This window comes from Trematomus bernacchii, unplaced genomic scaffold, assembly GCF_902827165.1.
Source record: "Trematomus bernacchii unplaced genomic scaffold, fTreBer1.1, whole genome shotgun sequence".
Lineage (NCBI taxonomy): Eukaryota > Metazoa > Chordata > Actinopteri > Perciformes > Nototheniidae > Trematomus > Trematomus bernacchii.
The window spans coordinates 1,630,879-1,651,975 of record NW_022987803.1 but is presented as its reverse complement, the minus strand read 5'-3'; the positions used below and the strand labels follow the sequence as shown (position 1 = coordinate 1,651,975).

The 21,097-nt window shown below is 45.1% G+C and overlaps 1 protein-coding gene across 1 annotated transcript in view; it reads right to left on the bottom strand.

Moving 5' to 3' along the window:
- The window catches only part of rev3l (REV3 like, DNA directed polymerase zeta catalytic subunit), a 71,904-nt gene that overhangs the window by 9,712 nt on the left and 41,095 nt on the right, over nucleotides 1-21,097 (bottom strand). The window contains exons 10-22 of the mRNA XM_034150328.1: nucleotides 18,783-18,911; nucleotides 17,495-17,732; nucleotides 16,755-16,897; nucleotides 10,153-14,005; nucleotides 8,601-9,397; nucleotides 8,349-8,434; nucleotides 7,254-7,379; nucleotides 2,239-2,431; nucleotides 2,030-2,141; nucleotides 1,827-1,942; nucleotides 1,607-1,725; nucleotides 361-479; nucleotides 127-268 (exon numbers count right to left, since the gene is read on the bottom strand). Coding sequence (XP_034006219.1) covers nucleotides 127-268; nucleotides 361-479; nucleotides 1,607-1,725; nucleotides 1,827-1,942; nucleotides 2,030-2,141; nucleotides 2,239-2,431; nucleotides 7,254-7,379; nucleotides 8,349-8,434; nucleotides 8,601-9,397; nucleotides 10,153-14,005; nucleotides 16,755-16,897; nucleotides 17,495-17,732; nucleotides 18,783-18,911 — 6,173 coding nt within the window. The remainder of the gene's footprint in view (nucleotides 1-126; nucleotides 269-360; nucleotides 480-1,606; nucleotides 1,726-1,826; nucleotides 1,943-2,029; nucleotides 2,142-2,238; nucleotides 2,432-7,253; nucleotides 7,380-8,348; nucleotides 8,435-8,600; nucleotides 9,398-10,152; nucleotides 14,006-16,754; nucleotides 16,898-17,494; nucleotides 17,733-18,782; nucleotides 18,912-21,097) is intronic.

The window sequence follows — 21,097 nt, the reverse complement described above, 5'->3', positions numbered from 1 at the left end:
AAGAGCAAAACAGAAGGACATAGAATAGTTTAGTATTGTAGTTATTACAGAATGTTAGTGGATATCCATAGCTGTTGAGGTATGACAGAGTGTGGGTTAAGTGTGACGTTTGTGTTGGTCCTGCACCTGAGATCCTCGGGTCAGAACGTGTAAGAACTGAATCCCAAACACCCGGGCCAGCTCGCTGGTTCTGCCGATGACATCCTGCTGCTGGAGGAGCTGCATGGTGCCCCGGACCCGGCTCACATAGTGGTCCACCGCCTTCCACCTGCCATACACACATGTTGATAGAGAAATGAAAACATTCAAACAATAAAACATGTCCACAGTTGGGGTGAAGTGTGTGTTGTTGGCACAGACCTGTAGAGGTGTGTGTTGTGGTCGAACCAATCGGACAGTGTGCGGGGGGTGTACAGGGGGAAGCGCTGGTGGAGGAAATGGAAGGCCACGTTCTCAAAAGTGTAGTTGTTCAACGCCGCCTGAAGGACGGAAATAAAAAAATCGATCATTATTCTTTCAGAGAGACTTTCAGTCAGGCTTTGATTCCTTTGCTGATGTTGTTGCAGCTCAACGTGTATGTGTGTGTCAGGGTTTCCGTTAGCCGGTAATTACCGGTTTTTAGCTGGTAACATTTATTAAAAACCGGTAAATTCAAAACCTGCTGGTCAAAATGTCCGGTAATAATTAGGGATGCTCCGATCGATCGGCTGCCGGTCATTATCGGCCGATATTCACTCCTAATAGTTTGATCGGTGCTCTCTATAAAGGCCGATCAGGAGAGCTGGATCTGATCCATATGGACATGAACGTGAGTGAAGTATAACCGGACGAGAGAGATCAGATCAGCTGCTGAGTCTGACGGAGACACGCAGCTCTGCATGATCACCTGAAGCCCCGCCCACTGTTTAGCCGGGTCACGCTGTCAGGAGAGAGAGAGAGAGAGAGAGAGAGAGAGAGAGAGAGAGAGAGAGAGAGAGAGAGAGAGAGAGCTAGAGATGGATATGAGAGAGATATAGAGAGAGAGAGAGAGAGAGAGAGAGAGATTGAAGACCAGAGAGCCCGAGGATGAGGAAGGGAGAAGGTTATGGCAGAGAGAGAGTTCTTTTTCTCTCTCCTTCCCTCTTAGTCCCTTTCTTTCTCCTTCTTCTTTCTGTCTTTCTTTCTTTAGGGAGAGGGGGGGGAGAGAGTTCTTCTTTCTGGGGAGTCCGAGGAGATCCGTTTCTCCCGTGTTATTATCCAAAGTTAATGTAAACTCTTGAATAATGTTCTTCATCTACAAGTAGTTTGTTTGAATGTAATAATGATGTTTGTTGAATCATGTATTGAAAAATGAATCTGAATTTTCAATCTGTTACGATTATAAACTAAGCAATATAAAAATGACTCCCATGAAGTGAGTTTTAAACATCATCATATCCGCTCCACTCAGAGTCCGGTGATTACCTGCTAACGGAAACTCTGCTACACAATTCTTATTATTATTGAAACATGACCCGGTAAGTTTCACATTTGTCCGGTAAAATAAATTCTGTGCGGACATTTGACCGGCGAGAAGAAATCCTAGCAGAAACCCTGGTGTGTGTGAGAGGTGATGAAGAACACCTGCCTCAGTCTTCATCACCCTCCACAGGTTGAGGGTGATGCGTCCGATGATGTTGATCTCAGTCATGGTGTCGGCTCCATACTCATCTCTCTCTGCAGCAAAGCGGTTCTCCTTGGAGTCACCTGAGGAAACGCAGACACACACAATTACAGGAGGACTCAACTGCCACACAATCACCCACGAGGAGGGGACACCATTCACCCACGAGGAGGGGGGGTCCTACCTGGCACTCGGGACAGCTGCTGACACAGATTGACTCCGAGCGCTGCGGCCCGCTGCAGGAGGTAGCCCCAGGAGCGCATCTGCACCTCGTAGCCCACCAGGACGTCCGGGTCAAACCTGAGGAGAAGAGGAGACATCTCTCTTATTTATTGAAAATATATGGAGCAATAGAAGAAGGAGCTGTGCTAACACCCACACACACACCTCCTGAAGACGGTGATGAGCTCCTGAAACAGCACCTTCTCATCTGTGGCGTATTTCACCTGCAGCCCAGAGACCCCCGACCTGACCAGCAGGGGCGCCGTCGCTCTGTGACCTGCGGAAGCATTTGAACACACCATCAGCCTGCTTCACATTTGAACATCTTGTACAAATGTCCTCATTCAGAGTAGGGCTGTGACAGTGAGCGCTACCTGGGTCACAGCTCTCATGGTCTCTGTCCACCACGATGGCTCCCGTCAGCTGGCTGCTGTCTACATTTGGCAGGGGAGCATCCGAACTGAGGCAGTAGAATAAGGCACATATGGGGTCAAACTCGGGGTCAGGCTCAAGGTCCCGCCGAGTTCTTGCATGGAGCTCCATGCCCATCAGTGTCAGGTGCTGGACCTGAGGGAGGAGTACAAGAAACAAAGGACAAGTTTTGATCACTGAAAAAAAAGCAATCATCACCCCCTCATGTTCCCCCTCATGTTCCCCCTCATGTTCCCCCTCATGTTCCCCCTCATGTTCCCCCTCATGTTTTATTCTTCTCTCTTCTGATCTGATATTTTTTAAGTCAACTTTAATGTCAATCTTTCAGTTTGTGTGTACAGACAGAGAGATCGAAATAACGCTTCCAACAATCCCGAATACAAAAATACAATAATACAAATATATATACAAATATATATACAAATATGTATATCCTACACAATCAACAGACACATTTACACATATGCACACATTAAGATAAAAACACAACAACTATCAATATATACAAAATAACAGTCACTTCAATATCTTTGGGAATATACATTAGTGCAAGGATGTCCATAGCAGCGTGAAAAGGGTCTGGGGCTGGAATAGAGTGTCTGAGTGTGTGGGGGAGTTATAGTCCAGTGGAGGCAGGGGGGAGAGGGGGGAGAGAGGGGAGGGAGGGAGGGGAGAGGGGAGAGAGGGGAGAGAGGGGAGAGAGGGGAGGAGGGGGAGAGAATTCAGCCTCCTGACAGCCTGGTGGACGAAGGTGTTTTTCGGTTGTGCTCGACCTCAGGCTGCGGAACCTCCTCGCTGAAGGCAGGAGGGTGAAGGGGCAGGTGGAGGGATGGGTGGGGTCACCCACCATGCTGAGTGAGGTGGGTGTTGTAGAGGTCAAGGAGTGACGGGAGTGAGGCACTGATGATCCTCTCAGCAGTGTTCACAATGCGCTGCAGGGTCTTGCGGTTGGATGCTGTGCAGCTTCCGAACCACACCGTGATGTAGCTGCTGAGGATGCTCTCGATGGCGCCTCGGTAGAAGGAGAGCATGATGGGGGGGGGGCTCCTGCTCTCTTCAGTTTGTGGACGAAGTAGAGGCGCTGCTGGGCTTTCTTGGCGAGTGCCGTGGTGTTGTTGCTCCAGAAGAGGTCCTCAGTGATGTGCACCCCCAGGAATTTGGTGCAGCTCACCTGCTCTACTGCAGTACCACCAATGGTCAGGGGGTGGGGGTGTTGGGTTGAGGTTCTCGACAACAATCTCCTTTGTTTTCTCCACATTGAGAAAGAGATTGTTGTCTATGCACCACGTGGCCAGCTGGTTCACCTCCCTCCTGTAGTGGGTCTCACCGTTGTTGCTGATGAGACCCACCACGGTTGTGTCATCCACAAACTTGATGAAGAGGTTGGAGCTGTGGCTGGGTGTGCAGTCGTGGGTCAGCAGGGTGAAGAGCAGGGGGCTGAGCACACATCCTCGGGGGGCCCCCGTACTGAGTGTGATGGTGCCTGATGTGTTGTTGCCGACCCGTACAGATTAGGGTCTGGCAGTGAGGAAGTCCAGCAGCCAGTTGCAGAGAAAGGGGCTGAGGCCCAGGTTTGTTAGTTTACAAACCAGCTGCTGGGGGATGATGGTGTTGAACGCTGAGCTAAAGTCTATGAACAGCATCCTAACATAAGAGTTTTTAGTGTCCAGGTGGGTGAGGGCTGGGTGGAGAGCAGAGGAGATGGCATCCTCAGTGGACCGCTTCGCTCGATATGCAAACTGCACGGATCCAGGGAGGGAGGGAGGGTGGATTTGATTTGCTTCATGACTAGCCGCTCAAAGCACTTCATGATGGTGGAGGTCAGCGCTACGGGGCGGTAGTCGTTGAAGCAGGAAGGTGATGACTTCTTCTGCACAGGTATGATGGTGGATACCTTGAAGCACGAGAGAACAACAGCCTGGCTCAGGGAGATGTTGATGATGTCTGTGAGGACATCTGTGTGCTCAGCTGTGCAGTCCTTTAGCACACAACCAGGAATGTTGTCAGGCCCAGAAGCTTTCCGGGTGTTAATCCATAACAGTGTGCTCCTCACACTGCCTGGGGACAGACAGATAGCCTGGTCGTTGGGTGGAGGCGTTGTTTTCTGCGCAGGTGTGCTGTTCTGTGCTTCAAAGCGTGCGAAGAGGCCGTTGAGGTTGTTCAGCAGAGAGGTGTCACTGTCTGTGGTGGAGGTTTGTAGTCCGTGATGGTCCTGATACCCTGCCACAGGCTCCGTGTGTCTCTGCTGTCACTGAAGTGTGCTGTAATCTTCCGGGTGTACTGTCGTTTGGCTTTACGGATGCCACAGGATAGGTCGGCCCTGGCTGCTCTGAGACCAGTTGGATTGCCCTCTCTGAAGGCGATGTTGCGGGCCAGTGTTAATTTTGGCAGCTGTTTTTGATTTAGTCTTAGTCTTAGTCTTTAGACGAAAATGGTTATTAGTTTTAGTCACATTTTAGTCATTTCTATCCTTCAGAGTTTTAGTCTAGTTTTAGTCGACGAAAACTCAAAACGTTTTAGTCTACTTTTAGTCGATGAAAAATTACATTTTAGTCAACTTTTAGTCAAAATGTTTTCTCTCTTTAAACTAATTCAGTTAGGCAAATACAGGTATCTGAAATTGGAATCAAGGTGACAGCATCAAGTGTTGAAATTCGTAAAGCAACATTTCACTCTCTTAACACTTTACTTGTGTAATATCTAGGGATGGGTATCGTTAAGGTTTTCTACGGTACTACTAGTCTTATCAATACTGCTTATCAATCCAGTACTTTAACGGTATTCTTGTAGGTACTTTTTGTTATTTTTTAAAGGAAAAAACTAACAAATTGTTAACCGAATTAATTGCTTTATTTAAATTATAATTATGTTAAAATATTGTACTGTACTTGAGTAAAATGTTGAGGTACTTGTACTTTACTGGAGTATTTAAATGTTTTGCTACTGTGTACTTCTACTCCACTACAGTTCAGAGGTAAATGGTGTACTTCTACTCCACTACATGTATTTAATACCTTTAGTTACTTCACAGATCTGGATGAATGATGTGAAATATAATCAAGTGTTAAATCAGACTTTAGTTCCACCTGGAGTAAATTCACAAGCTACCCTGCAGTATACAAAGTCATTCAAACTAGCTGCACCTTTACCAGCTTTGAGAACACTTTCATGATCAATCATTATAAAACATATCATATATATTATTCTGAAATGGACCAATCTGCACAATGACTACTTTTACTGTCGCTACTTTAAATATATTTTGATGATCATACTTTTACTTGAGGAACTCTTCCTACACTATGGTCTTTTTTTACTTAGCTACAAGATCTGAGTACTTCTCCCACCTCTGCACACCTGATGTGATAACGTTACTCGTAATTGGGGCAACAGAGCTACGAGTTAAGGAAGTCGAAAATTGTGCATTTCTCCGACTGAATATGACGCCTTTTGGCCGGCTGTCTGGACATACTACTCTACTCGTGTCAACGCGCTAACGCGAAAACATGGCAAACGAGCTTTGTCCACATCGAGTCTTGTAGAGTGTCTCTATACTCTCTGAACGCTCCGTCCCCGGCAGATCTCTGTGTGCCGCTGCAGCGTGTCTGTTAGGCCCTGCCCCCCGCACACAGAGAGAGAGTTAGGCCCCGCCCCCCGCACACAGAGAGACACAGGGAGATCGCTCTTCTGGAGTGAAGAGAGCGGAAATAATGATATTGCAAGTTAGAAATGTAAGATGCATTTTGACAGACAAGACGGACACTTGGGGGGAAATACCCTGCATTTTGAATGTCCGATAGTCCACCATTAACACCTTAGTCTCGTCTCGTCTCGTCACCGAAAAAAAGGTCGTTGACGAACATTTTTCGTCATAGTTTTCGTTGACGAAATTAACACTGTTGCGGGCCCTCAGCAGCCCGTGGACCTCCCCTGTCAGCCATGGCTTCTGGTTGGCCCTGATGGTGATCAGGTGTGGGTCACATCAATGCATTTGGTGATGTAGCCTGTAACAGTTTCTGTATATTCCTGGATGGTGGTGTTGATGTATTTCTAAGAGACAGATTTTAGAGACAATCCTAATGGCTGTGCAGACTCCATGGAAACACAGCTACAGCTCCCATAGTTCAACACAGCTCTTCAACTTCACAATAAATGTTAACAAAAAGTCATGTTGGGATTTTCCGTTTAAAAGAAAACATGGCTGTGGTTTACTTGTGCTCATTTGCATACATTCTCATAACAGAAATGTGAACATTGATAAAGCCAGGTTCCCAATTCTTATTCTTTTGGTTGACAGTAGAGTCAAAGGTTTTAACAGTTTTGGAAATATATGCGTATCAGCCCATAGATTGGAATGACTGTCAACAGCCATAATCTTCTGCACATTTTTAGTAATAACGTGTGTATGGATATATATTTTGGAAACAGAAGTTCCGTTAGTGTTATGGAAGCAAAATAGCCCAAAACCTCAAAACTGACCTGAGCATGAAAAACATGTTTAAGCATGGCGGTTCTCTCCCTCTTTGTTTGGTACAGATCCTCACAAACTAATCACATAGTGATCTTTTGAATCTAATTTCCATTACATTTTGAACATTGATGCAAAAATGAGCATTCCTCCTATTGCGGTTCCAATGTAATCAAAACAATCCCAATTACATAGTTTACATTCAAAATCATTCAGCCATGATAGAGCTCTTTATCATTTCAGTTCAACTGGAAAATTCACTGGCCACAAATTGTTACTTTGACGACCAACAGATTTCATTCCACAGCGAGCTCTCACAGCTAAGGCAGAACTGCACATTAAATAATGTGGACGATTAACAAATGTTTGTTGCCACTAAAGACGATACAAAACTCATTACATCGAACAGTTCACTGAAGAATTCTTCAGAATAAGATCAATCTAAAATATGCTTTCTAACCGCAGCCCTGACTAGCAAAGGCCACTCACCTCGTGCAGAGCTTTGGCCTCCTGGAGGTTCTGCATGCTGATTTTGAAGCCGTACGAGTTGGCTATGCTGGGTCCTTCAATCTGAGAGGTATCTTTCTTTGGCACATTCAAAGCAGCAAACTGATTCTGTGGAAGACAAGGAATGCATGATAAATCACATGAAGTCAAACTTCTGAAGTGGAACGGGGACACACTTTATTCACAAGCTGGAGGAATACTGTGGGCCGCATGTACAGGTCTACACTGCTGTTAAAGATGTTCAGGTTGCTTCCCTACTGTGCTATTAGATGAGGTGAGGTCTTCCCTACTGTGCTATTAGATGAGGTGAGGTCTTCCCTACTGTGCTATTAGATGAGGTGAGGTCTTCCCTACTGTGCTATGAGATGAGGTGAGGTCTTCCCTACTGTGCTATTAGATGAGGTGAGGTCTTCCCTACTGTGCTATTAGATGAGGTGAGGTCTTCCCTACTGTGCTATGAGATGAGGTGAGGTCTTCCCTACTGTGCTATTAGATGAGGTGAGGTCTTCCCTACTGTGCTATTAGATGAGGTGAGGTCTTCCCTACTGTGCTATTAGATGAGGTGAGGTCTTCCCTACTGTGCTATGAGATGAGGTGAGGTCTTCCCTACTGTGCTATGAGATGAGGTGAGGTCTTCCCTACTGTGCTATTAGATGAGGTGAGGTCTTCCCTACTGTGCTATTAGATGAGGTGAGGTCTTCCCTACTGTGCTATTAGATGAGGTGAGGTCTTCCCTACTGTGCTATTAGATGAGGTGAGGTCTTCCCTACTGTGCTATGAGATGAGGTGAGGTCTTCCCTACTGTGCTATTAGATGAGGTGAGGTCTTCCCTACTGTGCTATTAGATGAGTTGAGGTCTTCCCTACTGTGGTATTAGATGAGGTGAGGTCTTCTCTACTGTGCTATGAGATGAGGTGAGGTCTTCTCTACTGTGCTATGAGATGAGGTGAGGTCTTCTCTACTGTGCTATGAGATGAGGTGAGGTCTTCCCTACTGTGCTATTAGATGAGGTGAGGTCTTCCCTACTGTGCTATTAGATGAGGTGAGGTCTAAAGAAATTCAAATGTGTGGTCTGACCTTCATCTGTGTGGTCAGAAGCACTCTTTTCAGAGGGTCTGCATGACTTCTCCTTCGCTGCTGGAGTCTCTGAGAAACGGGGTCCTCTGCAGCAGGAATACAACAGTAAGAGCAGAAATGGACAATTCATCAAACAGCAGTGCATGCAGCTGGTCTGCCTCCATTCTATATGGATGAACACATTAGAAAGCTGGAACACATTGTGGGCACACTAGCACACATGACATTAGGGTGAAACAGCAGCTTTCTTACCCTCAGATTTGGGCGTGCTGCAAATTGGCTCCAGGTCCTCCTTGCTTCTCCGCCTCCGTCTTAAAAATGGGGTGCTGTGAAGGAGGTGGGTACTCCCCTCTTCTCTGTTACTGAGATTCTCCATGGAGTTACAGAGCCTTGGTGACAGTGCTTCCAGACAGTCTTCACTGAGCTGGTGTGGCCCTAAGGGGCTGGGCTGAGCAGACTGCTGCCAGGGATGCAGCTCTGGGGATTCTAGACACGTGCTTTTATCATCATCGTCAGCATTTCTTTGGCTGACCTCCTGATCAATATCCACTTCATGTGAAACTAGACTTAACTCTGATGATTCACAGTGAATGCCTTTATTCTTCATGGGTGCTATGATTAAGGACAGGTTGCAGTTCTTTCTCCTTGGAGTCCTGACCTTCTCTGCTGGACAGCTGGTAGCTGGGTTTCCCTCCACACCCAGCTCAGTCCTCCCATTCTTCAGCAGCCCTATTTGTAAACTCTCATACTGTTTTCTGGCTTCCAGCCACAGTTGCACACGCTCTCTGCTTGGTGGGTTTCTGCAGGGCAGGAGGATGACCTTTTTGTTGCTGCCGGAGGACAGGTCATACTTGGCCTGCTCTTTACTCGTGTCTGAGGCCTCAGATCCCTGGGCATGGGGAGATGAAGTGACATTGATGTGGGGGTGCGCCATGGCTGAGAAGACTGTCTTCCAGAAATGGAGGCCCTCCAAAGAAAGATCTCCACAGAACTCTGCTAGCTCCTTAGCCAGCCTAGTGCGCACCGTTAGCTTACGGCCGCCGACCTCCCTAAAGAGGAGACAGGGGAATGTGATTAATTAACTTTCATTTCATTAACTGCAATTAATTACACCTTCAGAAGTGGAGAACTATGTCAAACGGAGTGATATTAAATAATGCCCTGTAGATAATAATTATTAGTGCCAGACAGATATAGGATTTTGCGGCAGTCACTGATTGATATTTTGATTTTTCTTTTGTATTTTTAAAAAGGGACAACCTAATTTTGGTTACTTAAAACTTCCTTTAAGATCTTTAGCATTGTCATACTGCAAGTTCTGTTCTCTCAAAATGTACAAAGCTACTTTTCATATTGTTTTTAAACCTTGATTGTTTACAACCATGTTGACTATCTTGCAGTCTTCTCCTTCAGTGCTTCTCTAGTTTCTCTTTGGGCACCAACTGTATATGCATTCTTGCAGGTTTACATGTGCACAATTTAAGCAAAATGTACTTGTCACAATACTACAACTACTACAAAATGTACTTGTTACATTAATAGTGGTCAAAAACTCCACAGGGTACCTTTCAGTAATAATTTACTCATCTGCCAAAAGATATGAAACAATATCTTTGAGATGCTAAAATCTGCACAATCTATGATGCTGGTGTAACACTCAGATTACATTTTTTTATATTAAAAGCCTTCCAGATACAATTTAATGCATGTACATTTAGTCCACAATGTTCATTCAAAGGCCTATGCAAGATACCTTAAAATAATTATTACTTCAACATGTGGCCTTTGGTATATATAGTCTTACATTGGTTTCCCTGGCGCATCAGAGGGGTCGCTGCAGAAGGGCTCCTGGAAGGTGGCCTCCGACATCTCCAGGTTCAGCAGAGTACTGACGATCTCCTCCCGGTTTGGAGGGGACATGAGGGGCTTTAGAATGTGTGCTCCCCCTCCTGCTCCCCGCAGCAGCTGGCCCGCCCTGCCCTGGGATACAGAGCTGATGGAGCTCGGAGAGCTGCTGGGGGTGGTGGACGGCAGGCCATCACTGCCCTCCAAAAGCTCCCCGGTTGGAGAGCCCTCATGATCAACGAATGAGGCAGAGCTTAAAGGCAGAGGTAGGACAGGGTCGAAGACGGAGAACAGCAGTTCTTTTCTTTCACAGTGAAAGTCTTGAAAGGGGCTGAGCGTATTGGCTTTACCTAAATACAAGTCCCACTCCCTGCTCTTATGTTTCTCAGAGTCGAGGAATGTGAGGTGATTTGATACAGACTCCCTGTTCTCAGTTCTATCAAAGAGGTCAGGGCTGACGGGCCTTGCTTCGTGCCATTCGGAACCCTTTTGAAGCTCCTCCCCAGATGCAAACAGTCTATCAGGTTTCTTCTCAAATCCCAGTCCTTGAGTAGACACTGCTTCCTGGCTGACATCACTCAGAAACGTAACTGGTAAATGTTTATCAGTCAGCACAAACTGACTGCCGCTGTATGGGCTGGAGAACTCCGTCTGATCAATGGCATTTATATCAAAGGTATAGTTTTGTGGGAGCTCTGGTGACAAACTGTCCTCTATGAAATTGCATCTGTCCATGCCTGGGTCTGACAGGAAGAGGGGGCAATCATCTGACATGTTGCCATCCAGCTTCGTTGAGAGATTTGGCTGCGTGCTGCTTGCCTTGCCTTTCCTGATTCTGGGTTTTTTATCCTTGGGAGTGGTAGATTTTGGGGCCCTGGGTTTCCGTGGAGTTGTGGTGGGAGCTTTCCTGGGTTTGGCTGGTTTAGCTGAGGGATCTAGAAGTGCTGTGGCCTGAGCCATGGCAGTGGGGTTACTGTCTGCACCAACCACCTGAATGGGAAGAGCCTGCCCCAGCTGCCTTCTCTGGAGAAGCTGCTTGAGGACAGCCAAGCCAGAGGGTGTCTCAGAAAGAGGGGGGATCGTGCCATTCTTAGGGCTTGAGTGGGGGGTAGCTGGCGAAAGCTGGGAGTCTTTACTGTCTTCTAGTAAAGGACTCCCAGCCAGAGGAGGTGGAGGAGCCATGCTCTCCTCTTGTGAAGCCTCTGCCTTTACCACAGTGGTCTGGCAGCCTTGCTGCTTCAGCTGAGCCGGGGCTGGAATGCTTTGGTTGATCTCCATGATGGAAGTCTCGCAGTCTTCAACCTTTGGTTCTATAGACTGGCCTGCAGAGTTAGGGTCTGTTATTGATGTTGGGTGAGACGTGCCCTGAATGTTGCCATCTGTGCTTACTGGCTGCTGAAAGGAAGGGACTTCTTGAGATGAACTCTCAGAAGGAGGTAGCTCATCTTTTGGAAAAAGCACATGGGAGCTGTCTTTACTTGAGTCATGGCTTTTGGGTTCCTCCATCTTCTTTTTGCGAGACTTTGTAGGTCTTGTGGTGTTTGTAGAACTGCCAACAGTGCCTTCAGCTGTGTCTTTAGTTTGCTTCCTCTGCTTTGGAGCAGCAGTACTCCTTTGTCTGGATTTTTTGGGTTCCTCCTGAGGCTTGGTTACAAACTTGCTTACTTTGCTTTTAGTGTGCACAGATTTCTTAGGTTTGGCAGTTTGAAACTTTTGTTGTGCTCCTTTGGTTGAAGATACTGTGTGTGGCTTGGGAAAAGCCAAACTAAGACATGGGTCAATGAGTGGGTTTATCAGATGTTCAGAACTCCTGTTGTCCATTAGAGGGTCACTAGGGGACCAACAACGAGGGGGTGTAACGTTTGTAGGGCTTGGGGATCTATCAGATAGGTACCCTAACTCTACCATGACGTCATTATACCTCATTTCCTGGTCATCTACTAGCTCAGAGTAACATGGCTGAGGCGGCGGTAGAGAGGGTAGAATTGGACCTCTCTTATAGCCTTTAGTCCTTTTGACCCTTTCACCCTGTTTGACCAAAGGCTTGGAGGAGTGAGGACTGAGGACTGATTTCTTGTTTGTGGAGTTGCCCTTTGCTTTTCTTTTGGGTAGTTTTTTGGCCTTTTGCTCAGTGACAGGAAACTTGATGGCAGTGGATTCTGGCACCTTGGGCCAGAAATCCTTAAGAGGGGCTAGTTTATTGTACTGCTCCAGCTTGTCTGGCGTAAGCAAAACCAACTGCTCCTCTGCCTTCACTTTGGACATCTTCACCAGCATGTTCTTCAGTCCTTTGAACCTGTTGATAATAATGTACTTGATGATGATAGGGGGTTCCTTCTTAGGTCGTTTCTGGTGTCTTACCTCTTGCCCATCAGGGACATTGTCCTTGATCCGTTCTTTGACGGAGGCTGGATTTTTAGAACGAGGGGCACCGGAATATTCTCCATCTTCGCCGTCAAAGATCATCTTCCGCTTGGTCCTTAGGGTGTATTTACTACCAGGCAGTGCTGAAGATTTAGTACAGGTGATCATCGCTGATAAATTGTGCAATGGGCTGAACCTGTTCTCTTCTGAGTTTTTAGCTTCTTCAGAAAAACTGGAAACAGTGGTGGCATGGGATTCTGAAAATGGTTGCGATTGTTCATTTACTGATCTCTCCCCACTTTCTGGCTCCTCCCTTGTGATTGGCTCCACCTTTGTGACTAGCCCATCTTTAATTGGCTCAGGCTTTTGTATTGACTTATCCTCCAAAACTGGCATCTCTGTGTCCGATGTCACCGGACAAGCAGGTGTGGTTGGGGTGAGGGCAGTGCTAACCTCGCTGTCTGAGGAAGTGTTTTCAGAGGCTTCAACTATGTTTAATATATTTCTCTGTGCTGCCATTCCTAACCTTTTTTTATACACTTTAAGCTTAGATCTGCGAGGCTCGGCCTGTTCAAGCATGCTACAGGGATCGGCCATCTTTTTGCTCCCAGCTTTTTTCCTACTGAGGCAGTTGGAGAGGATGACACTGGGGAAGAACTTGTAGTGAGCTTCCTGCTGGGCTACTATAGTCCTCTCAGTCTTATTTTCTTGATAGTCCTCGTACCTGATTTTGAGTTCACCAACATCTCCTTCCTCACTGTCCTGGCACATTTCTTCCCCCTGAGGGCCAAGAAACTCCTCTTCTACCAAAGGTAAAGGGGTTGAAGAGATGTTCCTCAGGACTGGGCTTTTACCGTCCTTCTGGCTCAGTTCTAGCTCTGTCTTAGTTGAGCAGTTTCTCAGCTCTGAGTAACAGAGAGAGAAGGTCCTGTGGTTCTGAAGAATGGACAGGCAGTTTGTTTCTACATTCTTTATGCTGCCATACATCTTCCCATTTTTGGTGACCTTTCCGTTACCATACGGGAAACTTTCTAGGTCCGTCTTATCCAAAGCTAAGGAGGTTTTCTTGTCATAGGTGTATAGTGGTAGCATGTCCTGTTTGTCTAGGAAGATGGGAGACACCTCAGGGTTATTGGGTAACTTGCAGGGGATGGGATGTTTGACTGGCAGGATGTAGGGTATTTCTTTATTAAACTTGAATCCTGTTGAACATTCACTGATGCTGTCCTGGGTGCTTTTTGATTGAAAGTGCTTATCAAGTGGTTGCTCTGTGTCCAGCACAAGAATTGGTCTGTGCTCGGGGTGCTTGCACTCAAGAAGGATCTTAGCTGAAGAAGGTGGCTCCAGGCAACCCTTATCCCCAGAGAAGGGATTCCTTTTCCCCAGCATATTCTCTGTGACGATATGAGAAGACTGAGTCCTGGAGCCGCTGTCCGTTAGAGAGGAATCTATGGACACAAAAGGAGACACTTGAATAAGAGTCACCAGTAGCTGAGTGTCAGTCATTACATTAACACATCTTTGTTTTCTTGGTTAAAGAGTAATTCACAAAATATTTAGAACTAAAAGTAGCTCTAGAGTATGATAGTGACTAAGGAGTTCTGTCTTCTCTCTTCCAAGACCTACTCACAGTCTGTAATGTGTGGGTATGCATCTCATAGTGTGAAGTGAACTTTATAAACCATACTTTGAAAGTGGCAATAAAATAAAGATTCAATCATCTCACTAACAAATCCAACCAATCGATTAACACTGGAGATGTTGCTCAGTTTGCAGCGGTGCTGATCTCAGCCTCAGTTGTCGGACACCATTACTCATCAAACCAACAACAAAACATTCTTCCCAACCCAGGTTGTTTCTTAGTTCATTAAGTGAACATTAAATAATCCCCAACTGCAATAATACATACATAAAGATGATTGTATGGTCATCACTGGTCAATACCTTTTTTAATTAAATCTATCTTATCCATATCAATATATTGCATATTTAATTTGTTTCTAACAATACTGAGTATTGATTAAGAGTGTCTGTGTCATGGCGAATACAGTCGCTGCTTTATTTATGTCTGTAGGCCGTTGTTGTGAGTGTGGACGGTCGGAGCATATACAACGTTAGCTTAGCCGATCTCCATTTAGAAAACACGCATTTTAAAAGGTTTTTCCCCTGCCGTCTGTCTGCAGACTTGTCAAAGCATTAATTCATGGTTTTTACTAACCGGTATCAGTATGTTGTTACTTCGGCATTATTTTGAAACGTGTATTACAATCAAATCACGGTCAAATATGTTCATGTTGTTGTAGTTGTAGCCCCCTTGCCAGCGATTCTCTCACTAGTTTAGCATACTCAGCCCGGTTGTTGGCCCGGAAAGAACCTGGATTTTGTAGAGCCAGAAAAACTGTGAAACAGTACCCGTTAGCCGGAACTACCCCGGGTTTGGCACGGCACGCTTAAACCGTGCTCCGCGCTGCAGTGGAAATGCGCCATAAGTATGACAGTTCACTTCGTCTATTTCCAGGTCTGACATTTAAAGCAGACGATGGTACATACTCTCTCGTACTCTCATACTTTATGTTAGAGGCATCATGTACCTGCTGTTCAATAGATAGATAGATTCAAAGATTTGTAATGTCATATACACAGCTACAGTGTAGTTCTGTAATGAAAACTTGTGTCACAGGTTCCTCAAACAGACATTTAACAAATATTAAAAATAATCTCTTCATGTGGAGTTTATACATGTTGACAGTTGTTTTTTGAGTTGGTGACACCTGCAGCTCATCAGACAAAAGCCTGATGTGATGATTAATAACTACTTCCAATTGCACACAAACATTAATACACAGGTCTACTTAGGATGTCACTTAACCTGTTAAGCCCTGAGCCTGTTTTTCAGGTCTCAGGCTCGAAAATGACATTCCCAGAACAAATGACCATATCTTCCCTTCTAAAAGGGTTAAATTAATAATCTTTTTTCTCAAAGTAACGATAAACCTGTGAGTTGGATGTAGAAAAGTCAGAATCAATATAGATGTTTTTTATTTGAAAGAAAATTCAGATTTTACATAGTAAAAAACTGTAAATTATAGTGTCCGTCCAAAAATTATTTTGTACTTATAGTAAAAACCACCCTTGGATGATGGTAAGGTAGACTAAAAGCTTTAGGAATCCAAAGTACAACATATAATAAGTACCCTGTATCAAGAGTGATGCAAAACAAGTGACATTTGACCTTTTTAGAGAGATTTAGCAAAAAGAAACCACTTCTGGGGTCATTTGGGTGGATTTTCCATATCTCTGGCCCCCCTTGCTCAATTTTGATGGTTGACACCTCTTTCTGACAGTTAGAGCCAATAGAATCGAAGGGGGAGTCCCCCACACACACACGTTGTGAAGAGAAAAGGTGGGGGCTTCGCGCATGTAATTTTGCATCAGAGTGAACCTATCTCTAGCTTTGATATCTGGAAACGGAAAAGCAGTTTTAATGCTTATGGATTATCAGAAATCATTTCAAAGGGACACAGACACATTAGATTAACCTATGGATTAACTTCAGCAGCGTTTTTATCGTTTTAATGCCATTGAAGACCACTTTGGAGAGACTACAGAGCCAAGGTAAAAATGTTAGCATTTTTAGCTACCTAGCGTCACCTGTTTTGATGTCTGTTTTTGCTTATAACGTCGCCATTTCGTATAATTCAGTGATAATGTGAGTACCCATCGATTCTGTGTCACCTCACGATGTCATGGATGTAGAGAAGAGATAAATAATAAGGTTTTGTGAGTGATTTTCGGTGCAGTAAGGTGTTAGCATTTTTCGCTCGTTGCTAATTCAGAGGCTCAGTGTTAGCATTGTGGGTTTTATTTAATTTTTTTTTAAAAAAAAGATCAGTTCGATGAGTTTCTTCCCGTTACATGGATATAAAACATTCATAGTTTATTAAATGAACATGCCCTCAGACACTGTTTCCTGCAAGATGTTGCGGCAGTCCCCCGGTACCGGGGTCTCTCGGGAAGTATTAAGCATTAATACTACATATTACCGTTATAATGATCCTCATAATGATATCAGATTGTACAGCCAAAAGACTTCCCTCAGACTTCTATTGATCTGTATTGTGATCTCTTTGATGGTTCATCAGCAGTGGATACAAGATAAGCATTATCTAAGTGGTGTCTCAGCATGACATGACTCACCGCTGCTCTCGTCTGCGGCCCCGTCCAGCTGGGGGATGGACAGGTTGGCGAACAGGGAATTGTTCCCGCTCCAGTCCATGTCTTCATCAGAGGACTCGTGCTGCTCGTCACTGAAGCCCTCCTCTGGCTCCCTCACTCCGTGTCTTTACACAGGGAAGACAGGGAGGCAGATTAAACAATGCACCGGCATATTCTTTATATCACTGCTAATGTTTGTCCTGCTTGTGAATTATATTACTCTTTCTTGGTGGATGGGCAGTAATCCACTAAAGACCTATAGTGGATGACGAGTACTGATATTAGCCGGGCAGTGCATACCAAATTGATGGCCTGCCTACAGATATGTGCATCTTTTTCGTTTGTATTAAGGGTTGTTTATAGAAAATGTCAATAAAGTGTATGACAACATTATAAAGAAAATGTAAAGAAAGCAACCATATCTCCAATGTGTAACGAGCAGCCGTTAAAGAAAAATAAAGGGTTAGATTGGCAAAACACTTCTCAAATTGAAATCTGATTTGATCTGATCTGAAATTAACAGAATTGCTCATCTGAGCAGTCATTTCATGCCAGTTTTTATTCTTTACAATTAACAATAATGCTACAATTACATTTCTGTTGGTCACCCATTATTACATTATTACTGTTTGGCCATCATTTGCTATTAAATTGATTTGTATCCAAAAAAACGGGAAAAGTTTATTAGATGAATGCATTTCAGTGGAGACAGACACACTTGCCTTGGTGTGGGAGAGTGGTCGGGAGGCTCGTTGTCCCACCGCTGGGACATTATCACGCTGAGCTCGGCCTCGTCCTTCTCCATCTCAGGCTCTGCCTCCTCTTCATCACTGTTGCAGTCGTAGCTTCTGGCACCAGGGAGTGACTGGGACTGGGGGTTCTGTCTGACGGGGGTCCTGCAGAAGCCGTCGTTCTCCAGTCCTGCCAGCAGCTCGATGAAGGCTTGGTCCTGGCTGCTGTCTGCATGGACAACAAGGACAGGACATCACTAAGCGGCGAGCAATGACTTTAAATGTGGCTCCAAATGAATCAATTAAATAGAAGCTATAAAAGTTATCCTTTTTGAACCCTAGACTTCTTCACTTTTTTATTCACTTTATTTGCAGGATTTAGCATTGTCACCACATGTTAGGCAGCCATGCACAATCAGTCAGCCATGTCAGTGGGACACACAAAATCCCAAAGTCCCTATGGACTCAGGAGTAAACGAGGTTTGGGCTTCACCTGTTCTGTCATTTATTTACTTTTTGGCGAATATACACCATAAGAAGTGACGTTGAAATCGATTGAAGCATCTAATGTTTGCACTGTGACCATGATAACAATAACCTTGTTTTTTTTGGAGTATAACAACTTATATGTGCAGCTTTTTCTCCCTGTCTGTAAGCGATCAATTGAAGAAGCACAACATTTATGATTTAAATCAGATGTACTGAGCTGCTGTAGTACAGTCACAGTACCTGTTTCACCAGTCCCTATAACAATGCACTGTTATTGTTGTGTTCATGGCTCCTAGTAAGTGAAATGTTATTTAGCTTTTTGGTCAATAAAATGTCAATGCAATTATTTCGAGGGAGGCTGTGGCTCAGTGGATAGTGTGCTGGACTTCGAATCAGGGGATAGCAAGTTTGAGTCCCACTGTAGTCAGCATGTCGTTGTGGGCCCTGGGCAAGACACTTCACCCCAAATTGCTCCTGTGGGGATTGTCCACAGTACTGAATGTATGTAAGTCGCTTTGGATAAAAGCGTCTAACAAGTGACATGTAATGTAATGTAATGTAATTTCAAGAGAATTCTTAATCGAGAGGTGTAGACTGTAGTTACAGTCCACATTTTGCGTGAGATATAACACTAACTAATTATGTTATCATTTTATAAAAAATGTTGAGAAAGTAGAAGATCATGGACAAAATAGCATTTAAAAAACGAATAAACACAGATTAATGAACAATAAACGTATTTATGATAACAGCTTCAAGTTTCAATTACATTTTTAACCTTTTTGTTTACCTAACAGGGGCGAGTGGCTGGATGTCTGGGAGAGCGGGAGGAAGGTCTGGCTGTTCTCCAGCAGACTCAGGATAGCCTCCTCGTCCACCACCGCCTCCTCCGGGACCTTACTGCTGCTCCTCACAGGCTCTGAAACGCCACATTAATACGTCAGCAGGACCTCCATTGAGAGAAGCCAGGTCAATCAACACACACACTTTCCTTAGAGAAATAATAATAACTAGAGAATGCAATTCCTGAAGAAATTGCTAGTGGGAATGCTTTATGCTTAAAATCTGACGCTAAACTGCTATGCTGAAATGTAATGTGTAAGAAGAAAGTGAAGAATTTAGATTGAAATGATACATGAACACTGGGGGCTTGAATGTGTGATGAGAGAAGAAAAGAGAGTAAAAAGGCTTGGAAAAGCAGCAGAATATTTGAACTGCAAACCTTTGAACTAACTTGATGGTGAATGATCTGTCGCCATGCCAACGGCATTTGATGACATCCCATAATAAGATTAGATACGTTGATGGCTGCATCATTACCAAACCTGTGAAGTTTTGGGCCATTTGGAGCATTTTCACTGAAGTTATGAGAAAACCGTGTTTCATGGCGGGCATTGTGTTGCCATGGCAACGGCATGTCCCGTAGATGTCTTCACGGCTGGACTGTTAGCACACATGTGAAGTTTGAGCACTTTTTGAACATTTTCATAGGAGTTATAGCGACATCGTCTTTTATGGCGAGGGATGCGTTTCCATGGAAACGGCATATGGTGAGATCTCAGATTTGGCGTAGAGCTGTTGAGGCATGGACCGGTGATATACAAGTGAAGATTGGGGGACGATCGGACCGTGTCCATTGGACTTAAAGCGACATCGTGCTTCATGGCAAGTGGTCTGTCGCCATGGCAACGGCATTTGATGACACCCCATAATACGGTTAGATGCGTTGATGGCTGCATCGTTACCAAACCTGTGAAGTTCATGGTTCAAGATTCAAGGTTCAAGGTTCTTTATTGTCAAACTAACATAGCTAGAGTAATTATGTCGTTGAAAATCTTATGTCACAGGCTTCTCCAACAATGCAACATAATAATAATACAGATAGTAAAAGTAATACAAAAAGAAAAATAGTTCTAAAATAAAGTGAGTATGTGGAATAGTGCAGTACGAGTCTATATACAAGTTATTGGAATGATATATATTAGATAGTAGATATATATTACTAAGTAGCAGATGAATGTTTTGAAATTGTTTCAGCAGTTCAATTGTTAACAGTCTCACTGCCCGCGGGAAGAAACTGTCTCCGAATCTTTTTGTTTTTGCCAGGATGCTGCGGTAACGTCTGCCAGACGGCAACAGAAAGAACAGTTTGTGGCTGGGGTGATGGGGGTCTTTGATAATACGTAGGGATTTCTTCCTGAGCCGCTGGGAGTAAAGGTCCTCCATGGATGGCAGCTCCGTCCTGGTGATGTTCTGTGCAGTTTTCACCACCCTCTGTAAAGCCTTACGATTGAGGGCAGTGCAGCTGCCGTACCAGGCCGTGAAGCAGCCAGTCAGGATGCTCTCTATGGTGCACCTGTAGAAGGTCAGGATTCTCTCTATGGTGCACCTGTAGAAGTTGCAGAGTATCCTGGAATCCATTTTGAACCTCCTCAGCCTGCAGAGGAAGAAGAGCCGCTGTCGAGCTTTCTTGGTGATGGTGGTGGTGTGAAGAGACCATGTCAGGTCCTCGGTGATGTGGACCCCAAGGAACCTGAAGCTGCTGACTCTCTCCACCGTAGTCCCATTGATGGCGATGGGGGCGTGTCCCTCTCCCTGCTGCTTCCTGTAATCCACAATCAGCTCCTTTGTTTTGCTGATGTTGAGATGGAGGTTGTTATCCTGGCACCAAGATGTCCATTTTTCGACCTCCTCTCTGTACGCCGTCTCGTCGCCGTCTGTGATCTGGCCGATGACGGTCGTGTCATCAGCAAACTTCACGATGGTGTTGGAGCTGTGTGTGGCCACACAGTCGTGAGTGAACAGGGAGTAGAGGAGAGGGCTGAGCACGCAGCCTTGAGGGGCACCGGTGTTGAGAATCAGGGTGGAGGATGTGATGTTTCCCACCCGCACTGCCTGGGGTCTGCCCGTCAAGAAGTTCAGGATCCAGTCACAGAGGGCGCTGTTGAGCCCGAGCTCTCTGAGCTTGATGGCCAGCTTGGAGGGCACAATGGTATTGAATGCTGAACTGTAGTCAATGAACAGCATTCTCACATATGTGTTCCTGTTCTTCGGGTCCAGGTGTGAGAGGGCAGTGTGGATGGTGAGGGCTATGGCGTCGTCTGT